Source organism: Lemur catta, chromosome 10 (genome assembly GCF_020740605.2).
Source record: "Lemur catta isolate mLemCat1 chromosome 10, mLemCat1.pri, whole genome shotgun sequence".
NCBI classification, from domain to species: Eukaryota; Metazoa; Chordata; class Mammalia; order Primates; family Lemuridae; genus Lemur; species Lemur catta.
The window spans coordinates 80,821,384-80,846,541 of NC_059137.1; the positions used below are offsets into that span (position 1 = coordinate 80,821,384).

The 25,158-nt window shown below is 47.8% G+C and overlaps 1 protein-coding gene across 4 annotated transcripts in view; it reads left to right on the forward strand.

Annotated features, from left to right (window-relative positions):
* The first annotated feature begins 12,747 nt into the window (after positions 1 to 12,747).
* Positions 12,748 to 25,158, forward strand: part of PTCH1 (patched 1) — a 66,920-nt gene continuing 54,509 nt past the window's right edge. Inside the window, exons 1-2 of one of the 4 annotated variants that reach the window (XM_045562426.1) lie at positions 12,748 to 13,336; positions 23,458 to 23,650. In XM_045562426.1, coding sequence (XP_045418382.1) covers positions 13,334 to 13,336; positions 23,458 to 23,650 — 196 coding nt within the window. In that variant the 5' untranslated portion in view covers positions 12,748 to 13,333. Of the gene's footprint in view, positions 13,337 to 21,602; positions 21,795 to 23,347; positions 23,651 to 25,158 lie in introns of those variants that run through there. The other 3 variants (XM_045562427.1, XM_045562428.1, XM_045562425.1) reach the window with 3 other exon arrangements.

Sequence of the window (25,158 nt, forward strand, 5' to 3'; positions counted from 1 at the left end):
AAGCAAGCACATTTTACCCTTTTTCCTGCCTGGAACATGAATATGACACCTAGGGGTAGCATAATCTTTGAAGCATGAAAAACCACATGCTAAGGATGGCAGAGCAGAAAGGTACAAAAGAGGGGTCTGCAACAACATCACACAGCTGCAGCACCTACCCCAGACCACCTCTTGTGGCCTCTTGTGACATGAGAAAAAGAAACCCTTGCTTGTTTTAGCTACTCCAGTCAGAGTTCTGCCAATGCTGACAAAAGCAATCCTGGCTGATACAGATGTTATCAACAAAGGCAGGGGTCCAAGGGAGAGTCTAGTTATATGAGTGTTTTTGATCCAATGAAGAAAGGGTAGGATTATAGCTTGAATTCTTTCTAATAGTCATTCTCATTCATTATTTTTACAGGATAGGAACTCAACTTTCTACATCCCAGATTACAATGTAAGTTTTCTCCAAGATTCTTAGTTTATATACCTTGTGTTTTAAAATTTCCATCTTGACTTTCTATTTTGTTCCAAATGACGTGACTCTTTAATTATTAATATTTTTATGGTACATATAAAATTGTGGATTTTTAGACCAAAGAGCAATATTTTTCCAGCAAGATTTCAGTTTAATCATGTTTGATAAAAATTGCCATGGTGTATTAACATTTCTGTAGCCCCAAATTTGCCTGTTTCCAAATTCTATATTCACAGAAATATTGTGAAAACACTATAAGAATTGCAATAAATATCTCAGGTGCTGTTGACAGGAGGCTTTTTCATATTGTGTTTTTTTAATTTTTGTTTTGTTAAAAGATAAATTTTTTAAAAGGTATAATCATGACTCCCATACAGGTATAAAATTAACACCTGTCAAAGATTTTATTTAACTTCTTAATTAATAAAGGAAAAAGTAAGATGTTATAACAGCCTCAAAGGCAAATTGAGGTATCATATAGGTGATCTAATAAAGAGTGTTGAAATGAATTTACAAATAGATGCAAAATCTAGCCAAACTGGTCACTCTCTACAAGATAACAATCAACTGTATTCCACTAGAAAATTTTGCATTTCTATAGACAAGAATCATTTGCATTACTAACAGGTTTCCTCAACTTAAAGAGTTGTAAAGAAATTTCTTTGTTGTCAAAGAAATGAAAGTCTGGAGTCCCCATAGATTCATATATCCCAGAAACATCCACTAAACAAAATCTTGTTTGAAGACTGGAAGATATCCCATATTTTTTTGGTCCATTTCAAAGTCCTTCACAATATTTCTCTACAGTTTCTTTCTTTTAACTTACATACCTTAAACACATAAGGGCTCACACCCTAAAAGAAGTAAGACAAATTACATGTTCACTGAATAATTTACATAATAAAAATCAGGAAAAAAAAAATCTAAAAGAACTTACTTAAGGCCAGTACCATGTTATCTAAAACAAATAAAGAAGAGAGTTTATCTAGGTGAATCAAACCAAAGAGCCATTTTGAACATTTGTATACAGGCAACTAATGCAAAATAGGGATTTACTTTCATTTTAATGTTCCAGTTTTCTGCCTCAGTTCTCCAATTTGCTAGAGTAGACCAGACTATGCTCAGCCTCACCTGTCCTGGAGCTCCGCCTTATTTTTCCAAAATTCAAATTGCAATGATGTTCACAAAGTGTCATAAAATTTCTACCACAGCTATTTCTAGGTAGTTAGGCAGAAGTATTCTAAAAATTTGGTTGGGAGGGCTAACTCCCAATCCTAAAGGCTGGTACTTCCAGCCACATGTAAGTGTTCAAAGTAGACAGAACTCCCTTGAATATGCAGATGGAGGCAGAAGCTATCTTCTAAAATTAGATTTAATATTGAGGGACTGGCAGCAAACACTGACTGACCAAAACTAACATTGATGAACTCATGAAATAGCTTTGAACCTATGGAGAAATAGTTATGTTCCCATGTTCATAGCAGCATTAATTGCAATAGCCAACAAGTGGTAGCAACCCAAGTGTCCATCAATGCACAAATAGATAAACAAAATTTGGTACATACATATAATGGAATACCATTCAGTTTTTAAAAGGAAGGAAAGTCTAACACATGCTATTACATGCGGATGAACCTTGAGGACATTATGCTAAGTGAAATCAGCCAGTCACAAAAGGACAAATGTATGATGCCACTTAGATAAGGGAACTAGAGTAATCAGATTCAGAGGCAGAAAGAAGAATGGCAGTTTGGGGCTGGCAGCTAGGGGGAAATGGGGAGTTATTCTTTAGTGGGTATAGAGTTTTAGTTTTGCAAGATGAGTTCTATGGATGGTTGGTGATGATGGTGACACAACAACGTTAGTGTACTTAATGCCACTGAACCTTACTCGTAAAAATGATTAAAATTGTAAAGTTTATATTATGTGTATTCTACCACAATTTTTAAAATCAAAATTCAGATTTAAAAAGATTTTTACTGTCTTTGAGCCTAATTGTTCTTCAAAACTATTTGCAAACTATCGAACAGTTATCATGCAATTTAAAGAAATTTATTCCCTATAAGGAGAAGCTTTGTAGCAATGCAGAAATGGGAAGGTTAGATTCACATGCATTTCCAATCCTTAACGATATTGAGAGAAGCTACTATTAGCATCGCCTATATTGAGAGAAGCTACTATTAGTATCGCCTATACTGCCTCCTTTGTCCTGTTTGAAGAGGCCCCGAAAGTCCTAGAGTTTTTAGTCATACCAGGCCCAGATAGCAACAATTGGTTTCCAATATATACCTTTGTAGTACATGGATTAAATGCAGGTGAAAATGGAGCCAAGTAAAGCAGAAAGAGAGAAGTTCTGTAAAGAGATATCAATAGTAGATAATTCAATCAAAAATATTTACTGAGAACCCTTTTTAAGCAAGATATAATTGTGAATATAGTGATAAACAAGATGGTCCCTATCAACAGGGAACTCGTAGACTAATAGAAGAGATGATTTGCATCTTTTCAGATGGCAAATGTCAGAAAGCCCACTTCAAATTGACTTAAAAACAGAAACATATAGGGCCCTGTAAATAAAAACTCAACACCCGGTTCAGAGACTGAAACTGTAGCTAGGATGGCATCTCTCTCCCTTTCTCTGCTCTGTCTTCCGCAATGTCGGCTTTAACTTATGATCAGCCTCCAGTTGGTGTTTGTATTAACAGCAGCTCCAGATCTAGGAATTTTTACTCTTAGGGAATCTCAGTGGAAAAGGGAGAGTAAGTATCTTTTTCTCAATGTTCCCCACGAAAGTCTCTCCGTGTTTCGTTCACTCTGATTGGCTCATATGCCCATTTTAGGCCCCTATGAAGCATCTTTGTATGTCCAAGAGGCAGTTGGATGCAGAGTCTGAAGCGCAGGGTAGACAGCTGGGAAGGAGACTTGGGTGCCTATGGGCTTATCATCAAGCTTACAGGAATAAAAGAGTATGTCAGCAAGAGGAAGTGAGGCACAATGGGCCCCAGGAAACAGCCTTTCAGGAAGAGGTGGAAGAACAGGAACCAGCAGAGGAATCTGGGGAGGAACAATCAGAGAAGTAGGAGAATGGGGGCCAAGGGACAAGAAGAGTTTGTCACCAGGAGCTACAATGCTCAAGTGGGCCATAAATGAGTGTCAGCAGAGCTTCAAGGCACTAACCCATCAGTCCTCAGGGCAGTCTGCTGGCTCAGGTGGCTAGAAGCCCTGGGCAGTTGTCTCCAGCCACAAAGCAACCTTACTTGGAACTCTGTTGAGTAGAGGAAGTCAGACCACTGAGGTCCTTACAGGCACGAAGCCTGAGAGCACCTTGGGTTTCAGCACTTGCTGCATCACAACACAACCACGGGGGTGCCCTGACTTCCTGAGTTGGCTGGGGAGGTCACATTTTAGGTGTTGTGAGTGCAGCTTGTTGATGTTGGAGGCTGGGAGATAGAAAACAGACTGCAGGGGTCCCAAATTTCTGGCTTCGCATATATTCAGTGTGTCTCTCCTTTTTGCAGCTGGTGCACTATTTTAACGGTGTCCACGATGGCTGAGGGTGAGTTTAATTATGCATGAATACTCTGCAAATTAGAGCTTTGCTTTTATTTTTAAGTGCTTTCTTTGAAAAAGTTCCATGGTGTTATGAGTTGAATTGTGTCCACCAAAAAAGAAATGTTTAAGTCCTAACCCCCAGGACCTCAAGATGTGAGCTTTACTTGGAAATAAGATTGTTGTGAAATGAAGTCATATTGGAGTAGGGTGGGCCCCTAATCCAATAGGATTGATGTCCTAATAAGAAAAGAGACACAGAGGCAGAGACACACAGGGAGAACACGCAAGAAGATGGAGGTGGACCATCTACGAGTCAAGGATTGCCAGTGATCACCAGAAGGTAGGAGAGGGCCCTGGAACAGATTCTTCTCCCTCAGGCCGCTCAGGAGAAGCCACCCCTGCCAACACTTTGATTTCAGATTTCTCGCCTCCAGAACTGTGGGAGAATAAATTTCTTTTGTTTTAAGCCACCTAGTGTGTGGTGCTTTGTTATGACAGCCCTAGGAAAGGAACACACATGAAAAACTAGAAATCCATTCATATTACCATAAGACATCTCAATAGGATATTTGTCAAAGCAAGAAAAGTTAGGGCTGTCTGATTCTTTGAATATAATTTTAATGGGTGTAAATTTTGAATGGCTAGAAAATGGCTGTAAATTTTTATCATTTACTCGTGCAAAGTTTTAAATCATGGTAACTAGAAAGGATTTGAAGAAATCATCACTACAACACCTTGAAGACATCATTATTAAGGTCTTACTCAGAGACTACATGTAGCCATTTTAGGCATAAAAGCTGGCATAAAAAAGTTGACATTCATATAGAAGGAAATTTAGGGTTCTCAATCAAAAACTTGAAAAGATTTTATTTGGAAGCTTTATATGGATTTTACACACAATATTTTTTTCTAAAGCTTTGTATTTTTAAAAACTTTTATAATATAAAAAGATGTACATTTTCTACTATCCCCCCTCCCCCTGCCATAGATAGGTGCCTTCAGATCTCTTCTGGTTTATTCCAGCGTGCTGCAGCAATATAATTATTCTTTCTATGTGTACCATGACATAAACAAATTGGAAAGTACTAGAAACACTAGGAGAGGGTATCAAGAAGAAGTGATTAGGGGAGCCAAATAGAATTGTGTGTCTACAGAAGCAAGGATCGGGGGTGTGCATGTCTTCAAGGTCAGAAGGGGTCATAGCAATGAGTGGGCAGATCAGTGAGGATGGGTTGGTAGCTGTTTCAAATCATGAAGTTTAAACAGAAGTGTTCACCTGTATAAGCAAATGATGAACTGGAATTTGTAAGCTACTTTCTCCTGGCCAATGTTTATTTGTAACTGAATAGCTTTTTTCTTTTTTTAGAGACGGGGTCTTGCTGTGTTGCCCAGGTTGGTCTCAAACTCCTGGCTTCAAATGATCCTCCCACCTCAGCCTCCTGAGTTGCTGACATTACACGCTTGAGCCACGGTGCCTGGCTTATAATTGAATATTTCTTAAGCAGTCTGTCTGTCACTTTACCCATACCTATGTGACTTCATCATAAAATATCTTATCAATATGTGAATTGATGGGAAGAAAGTTAGGTCACTATTTTATGGATTTTTACTATTACTTACATTTATAACTCCTAATAGTATTTGTAGTAAATAAATAACATTACCTTATACACAAAGGACCACTGCAATGTCATAATAAAATGACCCCACTGAAGGGTTGACTTATATAAGGCAGATTTTCAAAAACTCAGGTTTAGGCCCATAAAGTAACATTGCATTTGCACATTTCATGACTTTAGGCTTTGTATAGTTTAAAGATTTACATGAGTGAGCTTTTCTTATCCCCTTGGAAAAGATTCCATGGGTTTCTAGTCTATACCAAGGGTGTTGAGTTGATACAGAGAAAGGGTGAAGGTGGTAGCTCAGAGCTTAGAACACTAAGGTCCCAAGGCGTGGACGGGGCTCTAAGGACAGGATTTGCTATGGGTGCTCCTCACTCTGTCCCCCTTCCCCCATGGAATGCCCTTTCTCTCCCCCTCCTCCTCTTCCTCAGCTCACCCCCTCCCCACTACGTGCCCTTACAGGAGACTGGACTCAGGCACACTCAACTCGTGCTCCCATGGCACTCTCCATGGACTTGGGCTCCTGTGCTTTTCACATTATTCTATGGTTTCATGTCCCCACTAGACCCTGAGTCCCTCCAGGACTAGGATGGCATCTTTTTTTGTAAGTATTTATTAAGAAATAGATCATACAATCAAAAATGTTATTACCACCTGTATGTACATTTTAAGGAACAATAATAAAATGAATTATTTTTTAATCTCTCCCATCTCTGTGCTTCCTGTACTCCTAGAGGTAACTATTTCCCTAACTGGGTTTTTCATTCCCTTGCTTTTTAAAAAATAAGTATTACCTACATATAAGTGGAATTTATGTATGCATTCTTTGGAGACTTGCTTCTGACCTAGGTATTTCACCCAAGATTATGTCTGTGAGATTCACTCATGTTGCTATAAGGTGGTCGTGGCTTGCTTCTTTTCACCTCTTTGTAGAATTCCATTGCATGAATTCTCCATAGTTTATTTATCTTTTCTACTTTGATGCACATTGTGGTCAGGTCCAGTTTTATGCTGTTACAAACAGTGCTGCTGTGAACACTCTGGTATGTATCTCCTGGGCTCCATGTAGAAATGTTTCTCTTGGAGATACACCGAGGAGTGGGATTCAACCTATCTAAATAATGCCAAAGTATTTTCCAAAAGCAATTACACCAATCTACACTCAAAAAACCAGCCATACCCCAAAGCTCCCATTGTTTCACAGCTTTGCTCACACCTGCGGTGGTCAGATTTCTCAATTTCGACAACCCGATGGCTATAACGTGATATTTCATGGCATTTTTAAGGAAGATAGCTTTTTCATCCCCTAAACTCCCAGCATCTACCAGAGAACTGTGCACATAGAAGCTCACAGACCTTTTATTTGATGACTGAACAGCAATAATGCAATGTGACAAATATTATGTTAGAGGACCGCATAAAGAACATACGTACCAATTAACCAAGTGTCCCTTAGGTCTTCAAATCTGGCTACACAGCAGAATCACCTGGGTACTATTTTATTTTCTTTTTGACATTTTAATATGAAAAATTTCAAATATACAGCAAAGTTGAAAGAATTTTACAGTGAACACCTCTACATATAGCCACACTGAGGTCCTACCATTAGCATTATTACTATACTTGCCTTAGTGGGGTTCTTTTTAAAAAACTGATTCCCCAGGGCTGAGATTCTGATTCTATAGCTCTGGGTTGGGGGCAAAGAATCTAGTTTCTGTTTCTTTGTTTTTGTTGTGAAACTCCCCAGGTGACTCTGATGAGCAGCTCGCCTTGGAAACCGTTGCCCTAAGGGACTGGCTGCAATAAATAAAGGAGACAGATTTGTAGCTAGCCCAGCAGTGCTCATTCTTTGTTGGGAAAAAAAAGTTCTGCTGGGTGCCTAAAGCCATTTCCCTAGACCACCAACATTCGTAGAAAACGTGTCAGTCTTGTGGAGGTGTGGACAGATCCCTGGGAGGTGGCAGGTCAGGTCGTCTCAGCACTAGATGCCGAGAGGGACCCTGCTCCAGGCTGCCCTCCAAACCTCACAGGGCGGAGAGAGGAACTGGCCCTCAGGTCCAAGCCGGATTTTTTCAATATTTGGGTACTGTTGTGGGCTGAATTGTGGTCCCCTCAAATTCACATGTTGAAGACCTAACTGCTAGTACCTCAGAATATGACTATATTTGGAGACAGGGTCTTGAAAGAGGTTATTAAGTTAAAATGAGGTCATTAGGGTGAACCCTAATCCAATATGACCAGAGTCTTTGTAAGAAGAGGAAATCTGGACATAGACACACACAAAGGAAAGACCATGTGAAGACATTGGAAGAAGATGGCCGGCCACAAGCCAAGGAAAGAGGCCTCAGGAGAAATCAGCCCTGCTGGCACCTTGATCTTGGACTTCCAGCCTCTAGAACAGGAAGAAAATAAATTTCAGTTGTTTAAGCCACCAAGTCTGTGGTCCTTTGTTTTGGCAGTCCTAGCAAACTTAATAATACAGGTAGGGAAGGGAAGCCGCTGAGCCTGGGGTATGAAGACCCAAGCTTCCAACTCCCCAACCCCACACACAACTGGCTTCCATCGACCACTGGTCATCATTGCCAGGGAAGGACGCTGCTCCCCCCACGCCCTCCCTGTGGGGTCTGGTGGGAAAAAGAAACACACATCCTCTTCAGGCCTTTGTTCTTCAGCCGGAGGGGCCTCTGCCTCACCAGCATAAGGAATGGCACTGTCTGTGTATGTTGGGGGGGTTCTGCAGAGCCACCAGCAGGACCTGCACGTGACTGGCAAAGCGGCCCCCAGAGCACAACATAATGAAAGGGTTCTCGGAGGCTTTGGCTTCTCCCGTGTGGTTCAAACTTGCCCCCTAAAATCTCCTACACATGGAGTCTCTGCTTCACACAACCTCTTTCACTCATACAGTAGAAATAAATTTTGGGTCATCTCTTCAAATTTTCAGTCATGTAGCTTAAGTAAATGAAGTTTTCCCACCAATCATAATCAAAACAGATGATGGATGCCAACAAGCAACAATGCCAATTGTGTAGACAGCACCTTTTGTCAGACAGAGGCTGTTGTTCATATTTACTACATTTCATATCTTTTTTTTTGTTTTTGAGACAGGGTATTGCTCTGTTGCTCAGGCTAGAGTGCAGTGGTGTCATCGTAGCTCACTGCAACCTCAAAATCCTGGGCTCAAGCTATCATCTTGCCTCAGCCTCCCCAGTAGCTAGGACCATAGGCACATGCCACTATGCCTGGCTAATTTTTCTATTTTTTTATAGAGACGGGGTCTCACTATGTTGCTCAGGCTACATTTAATATCTTTAGTCAGGCCTCTTAGGTACAATTAGAACCCTGTGATAATGATTCTGACCTGCTTGATTGCAGTAGGCTGTTTCTCCTGGTGCTTACCCATCACCCTCACCACCAGCCACCCTGGCCACCCCTGCCTCCCACAGTTTACCAGGCCCCTCAGCGGTTCATTTTCTTAGCACATTCTTCATTTACAAGGCTGCACCTGCAGGTCTTCTACATACAGGAATCTCATCAATGGATCCATGGGAGTCGGTTGCACACCATATGTATGTGTATGTGTACATCAGTTGCAGGAACAGCAACTTGAGTGAGTTTCATTTTTTGAGGTGGGGGTCTCATGGGTATCTCTGTTTCTCTTGTCCTGAAATTATCATCTGATCTTCTGAACACTACAAATGCCTCTATCTGCCTTCCTGCTCCTCAGTGACGGGGTACCACTGAGCCTCTGCTTTATGATATTCCAGGTTTCACTTCACACCCTTTGTTCCCAAGCTGTTAGTTCTGGTTTTTCTGTTCATACTACATCACTGCCTATTCTGTTCTGCAATCCTGTTTTCCTTCTTTTTGTTGCTGGTGTTTACACAATTCATTTGACTATTCCAACTCAATATATCTTACCATTGTAACTCTATTGTTCATGTGGTCTAATTTAATGTTGTAACAACCAAGCACCTTTGAATATTTCTTACCTCCCCAGTCCTCAAAGCCCTAATTCTGCATGTTGATTTGGCTTGTGAATATCTTCCTGACAAGGAAGAGGCCCCAGGAGAAAGGGTAAGGGGTGGGGGTTGGGGGGGTACTCATTTTAGAACTGAAATCCATGCACTGAGCAAGATTACTTTTATGAAAGTTTTTGAGGATCTGTTTGATCCAGTGTCAAAGAATGACCATGCCCAAGGTGTGGCCAGTGTGGTATGGCCACTGACCATGTGCAAGAGTGATATTCATCCTGAGATGGAGAGCTTCTTAAATGTGGGCAAATGTTTCTTCTGAACCCTCAATTATTTATTTGAAAGCCTTCCAGTTGCTGGAGGTTGCTGTGGGGTAGGGGATGCATGGAAGTACTTAGGCACCCATTTTTATTGGGAGCCAGGGAAGAGGGAAGCTTACAGTGAAGAATGTGTACACACATGCATGTGGAAATGTGTGTGGGGGGGGGTACAAGGATAACACTGTATCTCAAGTAGTAACAATATTCAGAAAGACAAACAGAGCAGAGAATGACCTTGCCTATCTATAAATTTGATCACACCCATGTGATCTGTTTCAGGCCTGTTTCAAAGGCCCTATTGTCCTCTCTTCCAATGCCCCCCAAATCTCCATCTGATCCTGCCCTGAAATCTCCAACTTTGGAATTAGTCCTCTGGGTATGGCTCTATAAGTCTGAGTTAACTGGCAAAAGTATTGTCTAGTAGCCTCATCAGCCATTAACACCTTGATGCCAATTGGCTTGTCAGACTGGGCAGACTAGAACTGAGTGGTGGTGTCTGGTAGCCTTGTCTGTCATTAACACCTCCATGCCAAGTGGGTTATCAGACTGGGCAGCACTGGAGCTAGTTTTGCAGGAAGGGATGAGGCATAAGCAACTTTAGAAGGGTGGAGACCGTTGTTTGATGAGAGCCCACCCTTGTGGGAGTCTCAGAGAAACACCTGAAGGTAACACCTAAGGGTGATTTGCTCCCCATGCCACCCCCACCAGAACACTGATCACTGACTTGAGTATTTAATGCTCCTAGCATCTGAGAGTGAAGAGAAGAGAGGCACAGCACTGACATATTTTCACATATTTGAGTTCAAAGGAAGGAAAAGGACAGGTCACTCTTGGGAGAGAGCATTTCCAATGGTTTCCCTCCTTCCTGAACTTTCAGGCTACACTACCAAAGGTTTAGTCCCTGCCTCATTATGCCCACACTGCCCAACTCCAAGTATCTACATTCGAACCAAATTTGTCTTTGCTCCGAACTGTAAACCCTTGGGCTGAAATATGACTAATTTTAACAGGTTTGGTGCGAACTAATGGATAGTGTAGTCCAGCAAGCCCACAAAAACTGGGTAGTTCTGTCGTCTCCTTGTCTGTACTCCCAAGAGTAGTGATTTGCTGAGAGCTCAGGAAGCTTCAGGGCCCCTCACTGCCCAAGTCTCTTCCAAGGCCCTGTACCTAATTTTGTGTTTGTAATTTTGAGTTCCTAAGGAAGCCCCCCACCCTTACCCAACAAACTGCTTAAGCCCCGGGCCCCACAAAACCAGTGTCCACTCTTGATTATCAGACTTGGCCACAACTCAAAAGGAGCATGTAGCCAAGTGTGCCTGCATCGGGGTCTTCATTTTAATTGGGAAAAACAAACTCCACAAGTTCTGCTGCAATTTTCTCACAAACTAGCATACTTAGCAACTTTATGTCGACAGCCATTTAATCGTCCTTTCTCATCTGTTTCTCTTTTTTCTTATCCTCCTTTCTCCTGCATATTCTAAATCACTCTACTTGGAGATGTATTTACACCTACCTCTTCCTCATGCCCCCCCCACCACATGTGACACCAAAAGAGAGGGGGAAGTGTTTCCAAGGGAAATATTGGTGTGCTGTTTTTGTTTTGTTTTGTTTTGTTTTACAATGATTATGACTCTTAGGATCCATGCTCAGCTAATACTCACTTGAGTCCATTTTTGACTAAAATCAATTGGTATAAAACTACTTTCTTGACCAGCCTAATTCACCAGGCTGCCTAAGCATTCTAATGTTTAATTACTTCCTGCATCTCAAACACAAACATTCTGGAAACTCAAATGACCCTAGTAAAGAATGGTATATCATCTTTGTGGGAGGGAGATAAATTGTAACTCCCAGGATGATTATTATTATTATTTAACAATACATGGAGCTTATGCCGGCACCCCCCCTGCTGCCCCCACCTCCACCAGAATGAGGTGAGAAAAGCTTGGCTTTATTAGAAGACCAGCCAGTTAACTCTTGATAGTTTCAGTAAATTTTCTCACCCCTTGCCCTTGTATCTGTAATTCATCTTTATTCATAATGTGGTCCATTTAAAGCAGCACCTCTGAGCTGAGCGTGAAATGCAGTCTACCGGCGGCTGGCTTGAGCAGGGAAAATGTTAAACACTGCAGCAGGGTCTCTCCTGAACAGGAGGTCTCCACGTAGGGCGAGAGAACCGTCCTCTGCGGGACCCACCAGCACCTCGGCTAACCGAATCACCCAAGTTTGCCTCGTACGGGAAGGCAGCGTGGGTGGGAGCCCTTGGGTGGCATACCCCAGAAACCACAGTAATTGGAAGGGAAAGGAAGCAAATATCAATTAGTGATTCCTCAGCCAGCTACCAATCTTGGTTTCCAAGGGACTCCACCTTGGTGTCTTAAGAAGTAACTACTTCCCAGAGACCTCCAGCAGAAACGACCCGAATCCACACACATCTTGTTGTATTGAACATTTCCCCGGGAAGGCTCTTGTTATCTGCCCGGCTTTCCCGGCCCTCTGCCTCCCCGGCGGCCTGTGGGCCAGTCAACTAGAATGCTCCCAGCTTCTCGGCGCTTCCGTGGGAATGCGAGCAGAAAGGGCTTGGAGAATGCAGGCCATGAAAGGTGGTGTTTCTTCTGCAGCTCTCTGGGCGCCCCCGTTTCCCGGAGCGCTGGGGATGCTGAAATGAGCTTCCTTGCTCCCCCAGCACCTCCCCCCACCGGGGTTCTGGCAAGATGGCTAAATGCTAGCAAATAAAGCGTGCGGGTGGGGGGCGCGGGGAGCACAAGGTGGGGAAGGCGAGCGGGCGAGCGGAGACCCGCGGCCCGGCGGCCCCCGGCAGGCAGGGACGCGGGGGGCGGGGAGGGGGCCGCGGGGGCTCGCCGGAGCTCGCGGGGCCGGGCGCCTCCCAGGAAGGCGGGGAGGGGAGCGCCTGTTTACCCAGGAGGGCTGTGCTGACAGCACGTTCCTCGAGTTTACTTTGCTTTCCTTGAGTTTATTGTAAAGGGGTAAAGTTTTCGGATCCGTCACGTGACCCTGACAGGTCCTGCCTATGGCGCGGCAGACCACCCACGCCGAGGGCCATGGAACTGCTTAATAGAAACAGGCTTGTAATTGTGAGTCCGCGCTGCACTCCGCCGAAAGCCTCCGGCGGCCCAGCGCGCCGGGGTTTTTACACTTTCCGTTCCTTTTGTAAAGACGGAGGAGGAGGAGAAGACGACGACGAAGACGAAGAAGAAGAAAAAGACGACGACAGGGAAGACAAAGAGACTCGCAGCGACAAGGCAAGGGGGAGACGAGGGAAGACGGGGAGAAGACTGAGGAGCGGACGCGGAAAGGGGGGCCAGGAAAAAACAAGGAATTGATGTGAAATCCAAGCCCAGCGTCCGCGCCATCGGCACCCGCGCTCCGGGCAGGGCTTGACGGCCGGCTATGGTGAGTGCAGCCGGCGCGGCCGCCGCCGCCGCCGCCACCTTGCCTTCGCCCTCGCGCGGCGTGCGCCCCAGGCGGCGCGGGGACGCGGGACGCCCCGCGCCGCGAACGGAGGAGCGAGCACCGAGCGCCGGGCAGGAGGGGCGGGCCGCGCGCCGGGGCCGTGGGGCTGGGTGGGCTGCGCCGCCCGGGCGCGGGAGCGCGGGTCCCGCGTCTCCGCACTGGCCCGCACGCCCGGGGCCCCCGCCCCCGAGGCCAACTCCGCGGGGCGGGGAGGGGGACTGGCTGCGGCGGGCCCCGGCCGGGGAACAGCTCCGGGGGGAATTCTCACGGAGGGGGCCGCCTGGGATCCCATTTTCACGCTTGAAAGGGTCGCCACCTTGGCTTCCGCTCATCAGCCTGGTGGTGGCTCCTGACTCGCAAGTGGAGACAGAGCTGGTGATGGAAGGGCTGTTGCGGAGAGTGACAGCGCCGGGGGGAGGGTGGGGGGCCCAGAGAGAGCGCGCGCACGGAAGCAAATTCTCTCCGCTCGGTGGAGCTTTGCCCAGACCAGCTGGAGGGGACTGGCGCACGCTCTCCACCCACACCCTGGGCTCTCGGCGCTCCGCACGGACGCCTGGTTGGGTGGGACAGCCAGGGCTGGGAGAGAAGCACCTTACCAAAACCCGGAGTTCCAACACACACTTCCCCGTCGACACGGGGGAAAGAGGGCCAGCCAAAGAGGCTTTTTGGGTTCTGGAAGGGGCCAGGGGTAGGAGAGGTATGTGTTGACTCTTACTCACGGATTCGGGCACTCTGGTGCCTGCCACTCATTAAAGAGGTGGGCGGCTACCCCAGTGCTGAGAGTGTTGAGTACGGCTTAGGGGAGCCTGGAGATAGGCCAGACTGATGCAGACCCTTATAGACCCGTTCCCAACTCTGGGACCACAAGACCCCCAGAGACTGGCTTGTCTCTGGGTGATATGTGCTATGTCTCTACATATTTAAGTTCATGTTTAAAATGATGCCCAGTGTGTGCAATTAGCAGTAAGTCCAAAGTTTTCTGATCTCAATTTCCATCACCTAAGAAGAGCCATATAGATTTGCTGTCTATGGAAAACACTCAGAGTCCTCTGTTTTGCTGGACCTGGGAGAGAACATCTTCCTCCCTTTTATCCTTCCTTCCTGGGGAGGGCAAATGCTAAAGAACTAGACATAAATAATAAAGACCCACAATGGGTGGCTCTAAATATTTTATAATTGGGTAACTGAGGTCTTGAACTATTACAATAGTCCTTTTCCACCATTCTGTGTTCGAATTGTTTCAAAACTTTTAAATTTATTTATTTATTGGCTACAGTAGTTCAACATGCAATTAACTCCCTCTACAAAGAAAGACATGGCTTTCTGGTGTCATTCTTTGTTACTGAAACTTATTATTTCTGGGTGGTACCTCAGGATAAATTGTTGCCTCAGGTGCTTTGTGTACTCATGTTGTAAAACAGGGGGCTTTCAATTGTGAGTTTGTGTGTGTTCCAGTTGTCACCCAGCTTCCTTCCACAAGGCTGTAAAATGCCTTTGAATCCACGATCTTTTAAAATTAAAATGTTGAATCAAGGTGGACACCAATAGGCTCCATCATCTTAATACGCCCATTCTCAATTTGGGGTGTTAGTTTCCTTTCAAACTCATTGTGAGAGGTGTATCTAATTTCTGGTTATAATCTAGTCATAATCTGACAAGCTATTTGAACAGGAGTTAGATCCATTTGGAATTATTTTGTGGGGAAAAAAAGGCTGTTTTACAAATTGTCATCAACTTTCTACAGATAGAAAAACTGACGAGGTAAATCCATATGGATTAAAATATCTGTCTTCCCTGTTTTTATCCTCATTCCTTTCTCTCTCTCTCTGCCTGTCTCTCTGTCTCTCTCTCTCTCACACACACACACACACCTTTTATTTTCTCCAGCCTCTGCCACAGTGTATAATGCCCTATTGAGACATGTAGGCGTGATGTGTAAACCGGATTAGCAGTATGAAAGAAAGACACACAATAAGCTGGAATTGTTTTACTTCCCTTTCATTTCTCATGCCTATATCTCTAATAAATTTGTTGCTCCAGCAGTGGGTCAAAGGGATCATGTTGCTCAGCTTCTTTTTCATGCAAGACCCAATGGCAGAGATCACTGAAATGAATGATGTGCCTTCTGCTGAAGGCAAAGCTTGATATAGATATTTTAGATGGAGATATAGAATTGAGGTGAGAGAAGGTGGAAAAAAATGTTCAGAGTCTGGGTCTTTCAAGAATACATCTCTATCCATTAGAGTAAAGCAATGTGGATGAGAAGACATTTAGAGAAGGGGGGAATCAATACAAGGGTCAATGCTGTTTTCTTTCAAGTTCATAGTAGGCTCTGAACATTCTCTTGGCAGTTGGTGACATTCTTAGCAAGAGAATATCAATAGCTTTTGGCAATGCATAAAATCTAATTCCTCTTTCAAGCTAGTATTTAAACCTGGAGTAGTCAATGTGGGGATTTCTGGGACCTTCTCAGGACACTCCCTCTTCTGCGCTCCCTACCCCCAGCTCACTGTAAGCTCAAAAAATGCCAGTGCTCCCGGGTTTGTGCTGTAGACCCTTCATTTACTCCTTTGTGGAGTTGAGAGCAGCTTCCCATTAAAGGAGATCAGGGGTAATTAGCAGCATTATTTTGACAAGTTGGCTAGAGCTGTTCCCTTTCCTCCAGTCTGGGGAGGGGGGAAATAAGGGGAGGAAACAGAAGGTGGAAGGGAGAGGGGAGGGGAGTCAAGCTCAGTGGTGTTACATTTTGTGGCTGCTGAATCTTTTTTCCCCCTCCTCTCTGAAACCTTTTAGACTCATTTTCAACCATCACCTTTTAAATAAATACAAGACCTGCCAATGAGAAAATAATAAGGCATTCTTAGGTAGCCAAGAAAATGTGGTGGATGGTGGCATATTGGTTTCAGTTGAGTCAAGACTCAACCCTTATCCAAGGTACCTGCTTTGAACTTCTCAGGCCCTGGCCCATCACTCACATCCGTATCCTGGGCTCCCCACGCATAAATAGAATACTGTGTCAAGTCTCCAATTCCTCTCCCCATACCACCCTCTCAACAAGAATACCATGAGACTTAATGTAATTTTTGCAATTCTTTGCATTTCTGGAAAAGAGTGTTAAACTCAGTAGACAAAATTGTAAATGGCCCCATGGTCAAATCACTGGAATACATTAACCCCTTTATTCATTTATAGTCTGTAAAAGTTAGTCAAATTACATTCATTGGATTTTGAAGACCCATTTGGTTTGATCTCAGAAACCAGTGAAAGTTAAATCTCATTGTGGTTTTTCATAACTCCACCAAGTGTGGCTCCCACAATTGCTTACTGTTGGAACATCCCAACACAAAGGGCAGATACTTTATTTCAGTGTCATCATTTGGATAATCTGATGTCATTTTTTAAATGTGTGTGGTGTGGCCATGGATATTTGAAGTGTTGGAACACAGAAGAGAGGAGAGAGAGTTTGCAGAATCTATTTTGAAAAGTACAGACTCCAGTGAGAAGTCTTGGATCATGATTGGTAGACAAAATGACAATTTATGCACTGAGATGAACTTTACTTGGAAAGGGGAAATGGAATACTTAGCTCTTGCTTCACAGAGGCTGGCAACTCCTGCTGGTTGATAAGGCCCCGAGTTCTCACTTATTTGGTAGCTCTCACAAGGGAAGCCACAAAGCAGAAAGACCATTAAAGGGACTTTTCTTCCTTGCAGACACCTTAGCAGGCCTGGCTCCTCCAATCAGCCCCATCTCAGGTCTATGGAATCCTTGTGGTTAGTTGAAGTTAACAAACCCGGTGTGGCACAGCAGTCCCCTGCACAGGGCATGCATATTAAAGCCAACAATGCTTACAAATGTAAATAAGGGCAGATTGATTAGGAACAACATTATCGCTGGGAATGTCGCACTCGCATGCATCAGCAATGAGGCAAATTGGGGGCAGCCTCAGCCCTGACCACCCAAGTCGAGCAGGCTTTTACACTGGCTCCTCTTCCCTTTCTTAAAACGTTACAGAAACAAGGCCAATTAGATCCTCAAAGTAATTCATCTCTGTGTATGAAAAAAGGAGACCACAGGGGAAGCGGCGGGTGGGGGTGGGGGGAGATTAAGATAGCGCTTGTTAGAGCCGAGGCTCAGGATTGCGTCCTGCAACCAATGGGTAGAATTTACAGGCCGGGACCATTGTCTGAGATGCTGAAAAGTTAACCTATCAAACAGCAGGGCGAGGGGGCTCAGGGCGCTACATGTAAACCTCGCGGATCAACGTTCAAAACGTTTAGGAATTAAGTCAAACTGAGGGAAATGAGTGGAAGAGGCTTTGCCATTGAAATGATGCACATGTGGCGGTAGGCAGAACGAGAGGGGATGTAGCTGCGCAGGGAGAGTAATACGGAACCACTACGTGTACATAATCTATAATTTCATTCTAGAATTCCATCATCCAAGTAACTACACTGAAATTCCCATAATAAAAGATTGGGACGAAATATTTTGGTCTGAAACGTTTGTAAAGAAATTTGAAAACACAAACTTAGCAATGTGTCCATGGCTACATGGTTACCTTACCTTGCCATCTAGCAAGCTTCAAATATGAAAAGGCTGCCAGGTAAAAACAAGGAGTACCACCCGCCAAGTGTTTAAAAAAACAAATTCCAGAAGCAAGCACGAAATGGTTTGACTTGAGATGTCTGCAGAACTGTTCGGTAAGAAAAGCCAGAATAGTAAACCACTTTTCCTGGTTTGTGCTATCTATCAAACATAATAAAGATCAGGATTATACTCAAAGGTTAAATTGCTGTGTCGAGCCCAGCCTTTCTGTACTATTGTTAATTAATGTGGTGTCATTTTCACCGCACGGGGCTTGCCTTCCCTTCTGGATTTTAGCAGCTATTCCCTGAGCCACTCACAAAATCACGTGCTCCTTCGGCGTTATGAGTTTTGAATTTCCGCGCTGGCCGGGTACTCAGGTCTTCCTGATCCGGTGAACACCCCCAAACTTCTACTCTGTCTTTATTCTCCAGGACACCCTACCCTGCCCCAGGTACCACACACGTTTTGCCACTTCGGGATTCAGGGAGGAGGGCCTCCCAGTGAAACCAGGAAGGAGAAAAGGCTAGAAGGAAGGTGGCTAGGCAGGGCAGGGCTGGGAGGGGAGAGATGGGGGAGGACGAGAAAGGGGTGAAAGAGGAGAAAGGAGAAGGGAGAGGGAAGGAAGTGGGGAGGGGGAGACCGCCGGAGAGGAAGGAAGGGGGCGGGGAAAGCTGGCGGACAGGCCCCCTGCGGGAGCCGCGTGGACCGCCCCGGTGGCCGGCGCGCCCCGCAGCAGCCCCTCGCGGGCCGGGGCCGCCAACGCGGGGCTGCTGAATGGGAAGGGACTCGTGCGCGCAACCATTGGCCAGCCCCGGGGAGGGCGCGCGGGCATTGGGCAACGTAAGGGGGCTGGTCCGCCTTCAGGAATGTACTACGGCGCGTCCGGCACGTCCGTCCGCGCCGGCGGGGCGCGCGCTCCACCGGGGCTCTCGGGAGACCGCGCTGGAGGCAAGGAGCCCGCCCGGCGCCGGCTCAGCGCACCGACCTTCCTACCTGCTCTGCCTAGACCGTGCGGGCGCGGGGAGTCCCGGCTCCGTGCGCGCGCGCAGGCACCCGGGCACGCGCGCGCGCGCTCAGGCCTCCGGGCCCGAGGTCACATGGCCGCGTGGGCTCCGCCTTCTCCCCGCTCCTCCCCCTTTCCCTCCATCTGGGTTTCTTTCTTTTCCTTTCCTTTCTTTCTTCTTTTTTTTCAATGAACACACACCGTGTGCATCTTAAAGCCACACTACCCCATTTCACGGCTTCAGTCGGCTTCTCGCTGCCGCGGGTCCTTCTGCAGTTCAACCCTGTTTTAAAAAAGAGAAAAAAGAAGAAACAAATACTAAAATGAAGCAGAATCAAGGGTTTGTGGGTCTGCTTCCTACCACAGGGAGGAACTTGATAACTTGCAAACGTAAGAGAAACACACCCCACTTTCCAAAAACAATTTTTAAAAAAATAAGCGTAGTTGTGTAGACGTGTCTGCCCCCAGGGTCCACCCCAAAGGGTCGCGTGTTTTGTTTCTCAACGGAAAGCGAATCCCCGGGATTTCTTGGTGACACTGGACGCAGTGTCGGGACAAATTCTCACTATCTGCAAACAATTTGCTTCAAATGAGCCTAACATTAGAGCCTTTATTCTCTCCTACGTCATGCTATTATTAAATATAACAAATGCATACCGGTTTTTGGAAAAAAATTCATTTAAAACTGTCTTTATATAAGGATGTGGTTAATAAAAAGGGGGGTCCAAAAGAACCTCAAATAATCAGTAAAACTTTTCTCTCTCAAGGAAACAATTCCGCTTCTCTGGGTTGTTAAAAGGATTCTGTTTCTATTTTACTTATGTCACATTAAAGATTCAAATTGAAACTCCTGTGCCTTCACGAGACTGCTTCGGTATCTGGATTCCACGTTCATAGAACACTGACTCCTTCAAACCAGGACTGTGGTGTGTGGGGGGTTTTTTTTGTTTGTTTGTTTTCTTTAGGGGGGAAAGGGGGAAAAATTTTAAGAAAGGGTGGCTTTTCTCAACGTCCTTGCTTTCCTCTTTAACTTTCCATTTTGTTTATCTTAATGTGAGGCGTTGTTCCCTGCGAGAGCCTAAGTCTTCCCTTTAGTTATAAAAGAAAAGAGGAGGGAAAAAAAATCTGGCACACACTGGCGCACTATCCACCACCCTGTCATTATTGGTGCAGGCCTGGGAATTCAAGCCGGACCTCCCAGTATTTGCTACAGCTTGAGGCCAAGGTGCCTCTGAAAGGGTTTTCTTTGAGGAATTTCAGAAATTGTTTAAGCGCTTAAAAAAATATTACATTTCCCCCGTGTCTATCGCGAGGCAAATGTTCGTGTGTGTGTGTGTGTGTGTGTGTGTCTGTGTGTGTGCGCGCGCGCGTGTGTGTGCGCGCAAAGGGCATCTCACAAAAAGAAGACACAGTTGAAAAGAAAAGGAATAAGAAAGGAGGGGGGGAGCATTCCTTAATGGAAGTATTGCATGCGAGAAGGTTGGCGCTCTCAGAGACTCCCCCCGAAGCCCGGGATGCACACACTGGGGTTGCCTACCTGGGTGGTCTCTCTACTTTGGTGAGCTGTTGCTAAGCAGCTAATAATAGTCATGTTTGCTGAGTAATTTCTGCCCTCCGTGAGCCAATCGCGTCGCAGAAACCCAAGCCATCTGACAGCCCCGGGGGCGGGAGCTCCAGCCTTTTTCTCTTTCGCTCGCTCTCTCCCCCTCCACCCCCTCCCCTCCTCCTCTTTCTCCAAATGGAGAGAGTTCTTTTTTTTCTTCTTCCATCTCATCTATTGAATCAAGGAGCTGTTGCGGCCGCTGCCCGCTGCACACACACAGAGCGGAGTCCCCAGGTCCCGGGAGCGAGAGAGGCGCGCTGCACTGGGGCAGAATGGTCCAGCGGGTTGGCGAGGAGCACAAGAAAGCAGAGTCCGGGACTGAGCAGCCACCTCGAACCCAGCAGCCAGAGCCCGAGCAGCCTGAGCAGCAGCTTCAGGAGCCGCCACCGCCAGCAGCAGCGGGAGCAGCGGCAGCTGCCCCGGCCAGGCAGCGCTGAGACCAGCCGGGCACCCTCGGACCCCGCGGCAGCGGCGGCGGCGGCTCTGCGCTTACACTCCGCGACCGCTCGGGCGACCAGGGAGGCGCCGAGGGAGCCAGCGCGGCCCGCGGGAGCGGCGGAGATTTGCTGGCCCTTTTTGCAGTGAAGGGGTCGCAGCGCGGGGCGGGGGGCGGGTAGGGGGAGTTGGGGACCGCGAAAAGCGCCGCCGAAGCGCCCGAAGGACAGGCTCGCTTGGCGCGCCGGCTCTTGCCCTCCTGCGAACTGGATGTGGGCAGCGGCGGCCGCAGAGACCTCGGGACCCCCGCGCAATGTGGCAATGGAAGGCGCAGGGTCTGACTCCCCGGCAGCAGCCGCGGCCGCAGCGGCACCAGCGCCCGCCGTGTGAGCAGCAGCAGCGGCAGCAGCAGCATCAGGTCTGTCAACCGGAGCCCAAGCCCGAGCACCCTGCGGCCAGCAGCGTCCTTGCGAGCCTAGCGCCCAGGCGCGCCGGGAGCCCGCAGTGCCGGCAGCAGCGCGCCGGGCCGCCCGGAAAGCCTCCGTCCCCGCGGCGGCGGCGGCGGCGGCGGCAACATGGCCTCGGCTGGTAACGCCGCCGAGCCCCAGGACCGCGGCGGCGGCTGCAGCGGTGCCCCGGACCGGCCGGCTGGCGGCGGGAGGCGCAGACGGACCGGGGGGCTGCGCCGCGCTTCCGCGCCGGACCGGGACTATCTGCACCGGCCCAGCTACTGCGACGCCGCCTTCGCTCTGGAGCAGATTTCCAAGGTGCATTTCAGACTGTCCTCTCTTCCCACTCCCACTCTCTGTTCCCTCCTCTTCCTCTTTGGGATCGCCCCCGCCACACACACTCACATACACACACACACACACACACACTCTCTCTCTCTCTCTCTCTCTCTCTCCAGGAAAAGAAGCAGACAAGTGGGGATAGAAAAATTCAAACCCTCCCTCTGGTCCTGGGAGGAAAGGGCTGTCTGAGGTCCGCAGGGGGTGGAGGTGTGTGTGTGTGTGTGTGTGTGTGTGTGTGTGTGTACACGCCCTCCCCGGCGTGCCTTTTCCGGAGCACTAGAAAGCGGTCCACAGTGGACCACCTCGAGGACGGCCGCGGCAGTGCCCTGCCCCGTATCCCCTGCACTGGAACTCCCTCGTCCTGCACCCCTGCCCCTATTTGCATCCTAAACCCCAGTATTGTGGCCACATTTCTTAACATCTTGGAGGGGGAGGCGCAGTGGAGAGAGGCGGAGAGAGGAAGGGGGGGAGGGAGCCAAAATAAAGGTGGTTTCCTTTTTTGGCAACTGCTTTTGCTTTTGTTGAGCATGAAATCTCTGCTCCCTTAAAAATTATCCTCAGAAAAAGATATCCCCCGTCTTCTTTTCCAGTTTTTGAGCTGCCTCTCCTCAGACCCTAAGAGGGGAGGAAAAGTTGTAAACAAATCGCCACCTTAAATTCGCGGTGCGGGTCTGCCGAGCGCCCGGGTTCATTGTGTTTACGAGGCTAGCTGAAATGTGTGGAATCCAGGGAAGGCGAGCATTCAGACCGGGGCCCGCCGGGGCCGCGGCCAGCGCCGGGGAAACGCCGCCTCCGGGAGCAGCCTGCGCCCAGCCTGGACCCCCGCCTGCGCCGGCCTGGGCCCTTCCCCTGTGCACTCGGCTGTTTTTTACGTTTAACCAGAAGGGAAGGGAGAGGAGGGAAAGATCCCTGTGGCTGCCCTCTTCCGATCACAAATATTGTCGTAAGTTGCAGATGGCTGCCCCACTTCCTAATTCAGCTCACACAGCGTCTCCCAACGCTATGGAAATGCGTCGGGAGTGAGCTCCGTTGGCCGCGCTCACCACGTGGATCCCCACTTACTACCACTGTAGGCGGGGTCCGGTTGGGGAAACCCGCAATACATTGTTCCCAAAGTGCGCTTGCCCCCAGCACCCGTCTCCGCCGGGGCACCCCGAGAGGGGTGATGGATGGAGCAGGACTTACAGGAAAGGGGGACATGGGTTGCTGGTTCTTAAATGTTGGGCTTCATCATTCGGATGACGCCGCCCCTCCCTTCCCAGGTCTGGGGTGAATACTGCTGGTGTGGTGTTTCCCTCCTCGTGCTTTGGCTTCTCCTTTTCCTGTTTGCAGCCCATCCCCCAGCGCCCCAGGTCACACTCAGGGTCGCGCTTAGGTCGCGCGTGGGGGAGCCCTGCTGCTCCCGAGGTGCAGCTCCCACGCTGCAGCCTGACTTTGATTTATGACCGAGCCCCCCCCCCACGCTGCTCGCGTTCCCTCGAGCCCGCCTGGGTACCAGTCTCGAGAAAGGGTCCCTGCGCCGCGGCCGCCCGCGCCCCCAAGGCTGTCGGGGGATCACCGGGCGGGTGCGCGCGAGCGGGCGTGGGCGCGCGGGCCGCGACTCCCCAGCGCTCACTCCTCCCTTCTGCTTCGTCCCCAGGGGAAGGCTACTGGCCGGAAAGCGCCGCTGTGGCTGAGAGCGAAGTTTCAGAGACTCTTATTTAAACTGGGTTGTTACATTCAGAAAAACTGCGGCAAGTTCTTGGTTGTGGGCCTCCTCATATTTGGGGCCTTCGCTGTGGGATTAAAGGCAGCTAATCTCGAGACCAACGTGGAGGAACTGTGGGTGGAAGGTAAGAGACCAGCGCCCGCTCACCCCTTAGCCGGAGGCCCCGTCCCTTCCTTCCGATTGATAAAGATATTTGCCGGCATACACCTAGAGCCCGGCCGGGGCCAGCGAAAACCCCCTGCCCGCACCAGGGGGAATTGTTTATTGTTTGGGCGCCTGGCCGGGAGCCAGGCCCGCCCGACAAAGGCCGCGCTGTAATCTACTCGGGGCGCCGCGCTTTGCTAGGTGTTGTGGGAGAGAGTGGCGAAGGCGGGCCGGCGGGGGCGCGGGGCCCCTCCGCGGGACAGACCACTCCGCACGCCCGGGGGCCCCGGGGCCTGCCACCGCCGCCGCCGCTCGCCGCCGCCGCGCCCCGAGACGCGGCCAGGGGAAGGCCTCTCCTGTCCTGGCTCCCCAGCTCGGCTTCCGTCCCTCCCCCACCCCCACCCACCGCGTCCAAAGAGAAAAGAATGGGGGGAGAGAAAGGCCACCCCTCCGGCTGGAGGGAGTGTGCGCGCCCCCGGCGGCCGCGGCCGCCGAGCTGCGGAGGGCGGGGGGCGGGCGTAGCGCGGGCCTGCGGAGGCGGCGGCGTGTGTGGTCCTGTTTTTGGACAGCTTTCAACTCTGGGGGAAGAAAACATTTGTCTCAAGGTACAAAAAAAAGGGGGAGTGGGGGGGAAGGAGTTGAAAAAAAATAGTAAAGCACGGACTGGAACGCATGTTTGCAAAGTAGATTAATGTTTCCTCGCGGGTGGGGGCTTTTTAAATGGAATTATTCTGGAGGAAGGCTGCATTTTTCGGGCTGAGAAAAGAAATGTGTTTTAAGAACGTGGGTTTGAAGGGAGGGGCCACAGGAACCCTCTAACGGGTTCTGCCGGTCTTTTATCCACGCTCCTCAATTTGAGGGTTCTTGAGGCCTTTCTTAGAAAAGCAGCTGTAAATTTAAAATAGATATTTTCCCCCCAAACGGAAACATTTTACATTCTTTTGGTGATACAGGTTTTGTTTTTTCAATTTTTTTTTTTCTTTTTAAAAATCTTTTTGGAAAGTAAGGAATCCTGCTATTTGGAAACATTTTAACCCCTAAACACTGCTTTGGGCATCTCTTAACCTTGCAAGGGGGTGGGAAGGGAGGGTTGAAGTAATTATGTAGATATTTCAAACCAAAATGTCTGGAGCATTCCTAGCGAAAGCTACATAAGACACAATTTGGAAGCTGAAGATTTGTATGTATAATTGCTTCAGTGATCCCTTTCCGGATGCTGTTGGAGACTAACCTTGGAGAATATTTTGTTAATCTTGCCTTGTTTATGAAGATTCAGTTTACAGTGTTTTGCAAGCCTATGGTGGAGTATTTAGTTGAGAAGTGACAATTAAAATAATAGTCCAAATAATTAAGACAAGAAAACATTCCTGCTTTAAGTAGCTTGGTAATTAATGCAAAAGTGTTCTTTGGATTGAATCCATAGGGTAATTTACCTCACTTCAGTGCTTCAATGTCATTGGTAGATAAAAGAAGGGTTTTATGGAGCAC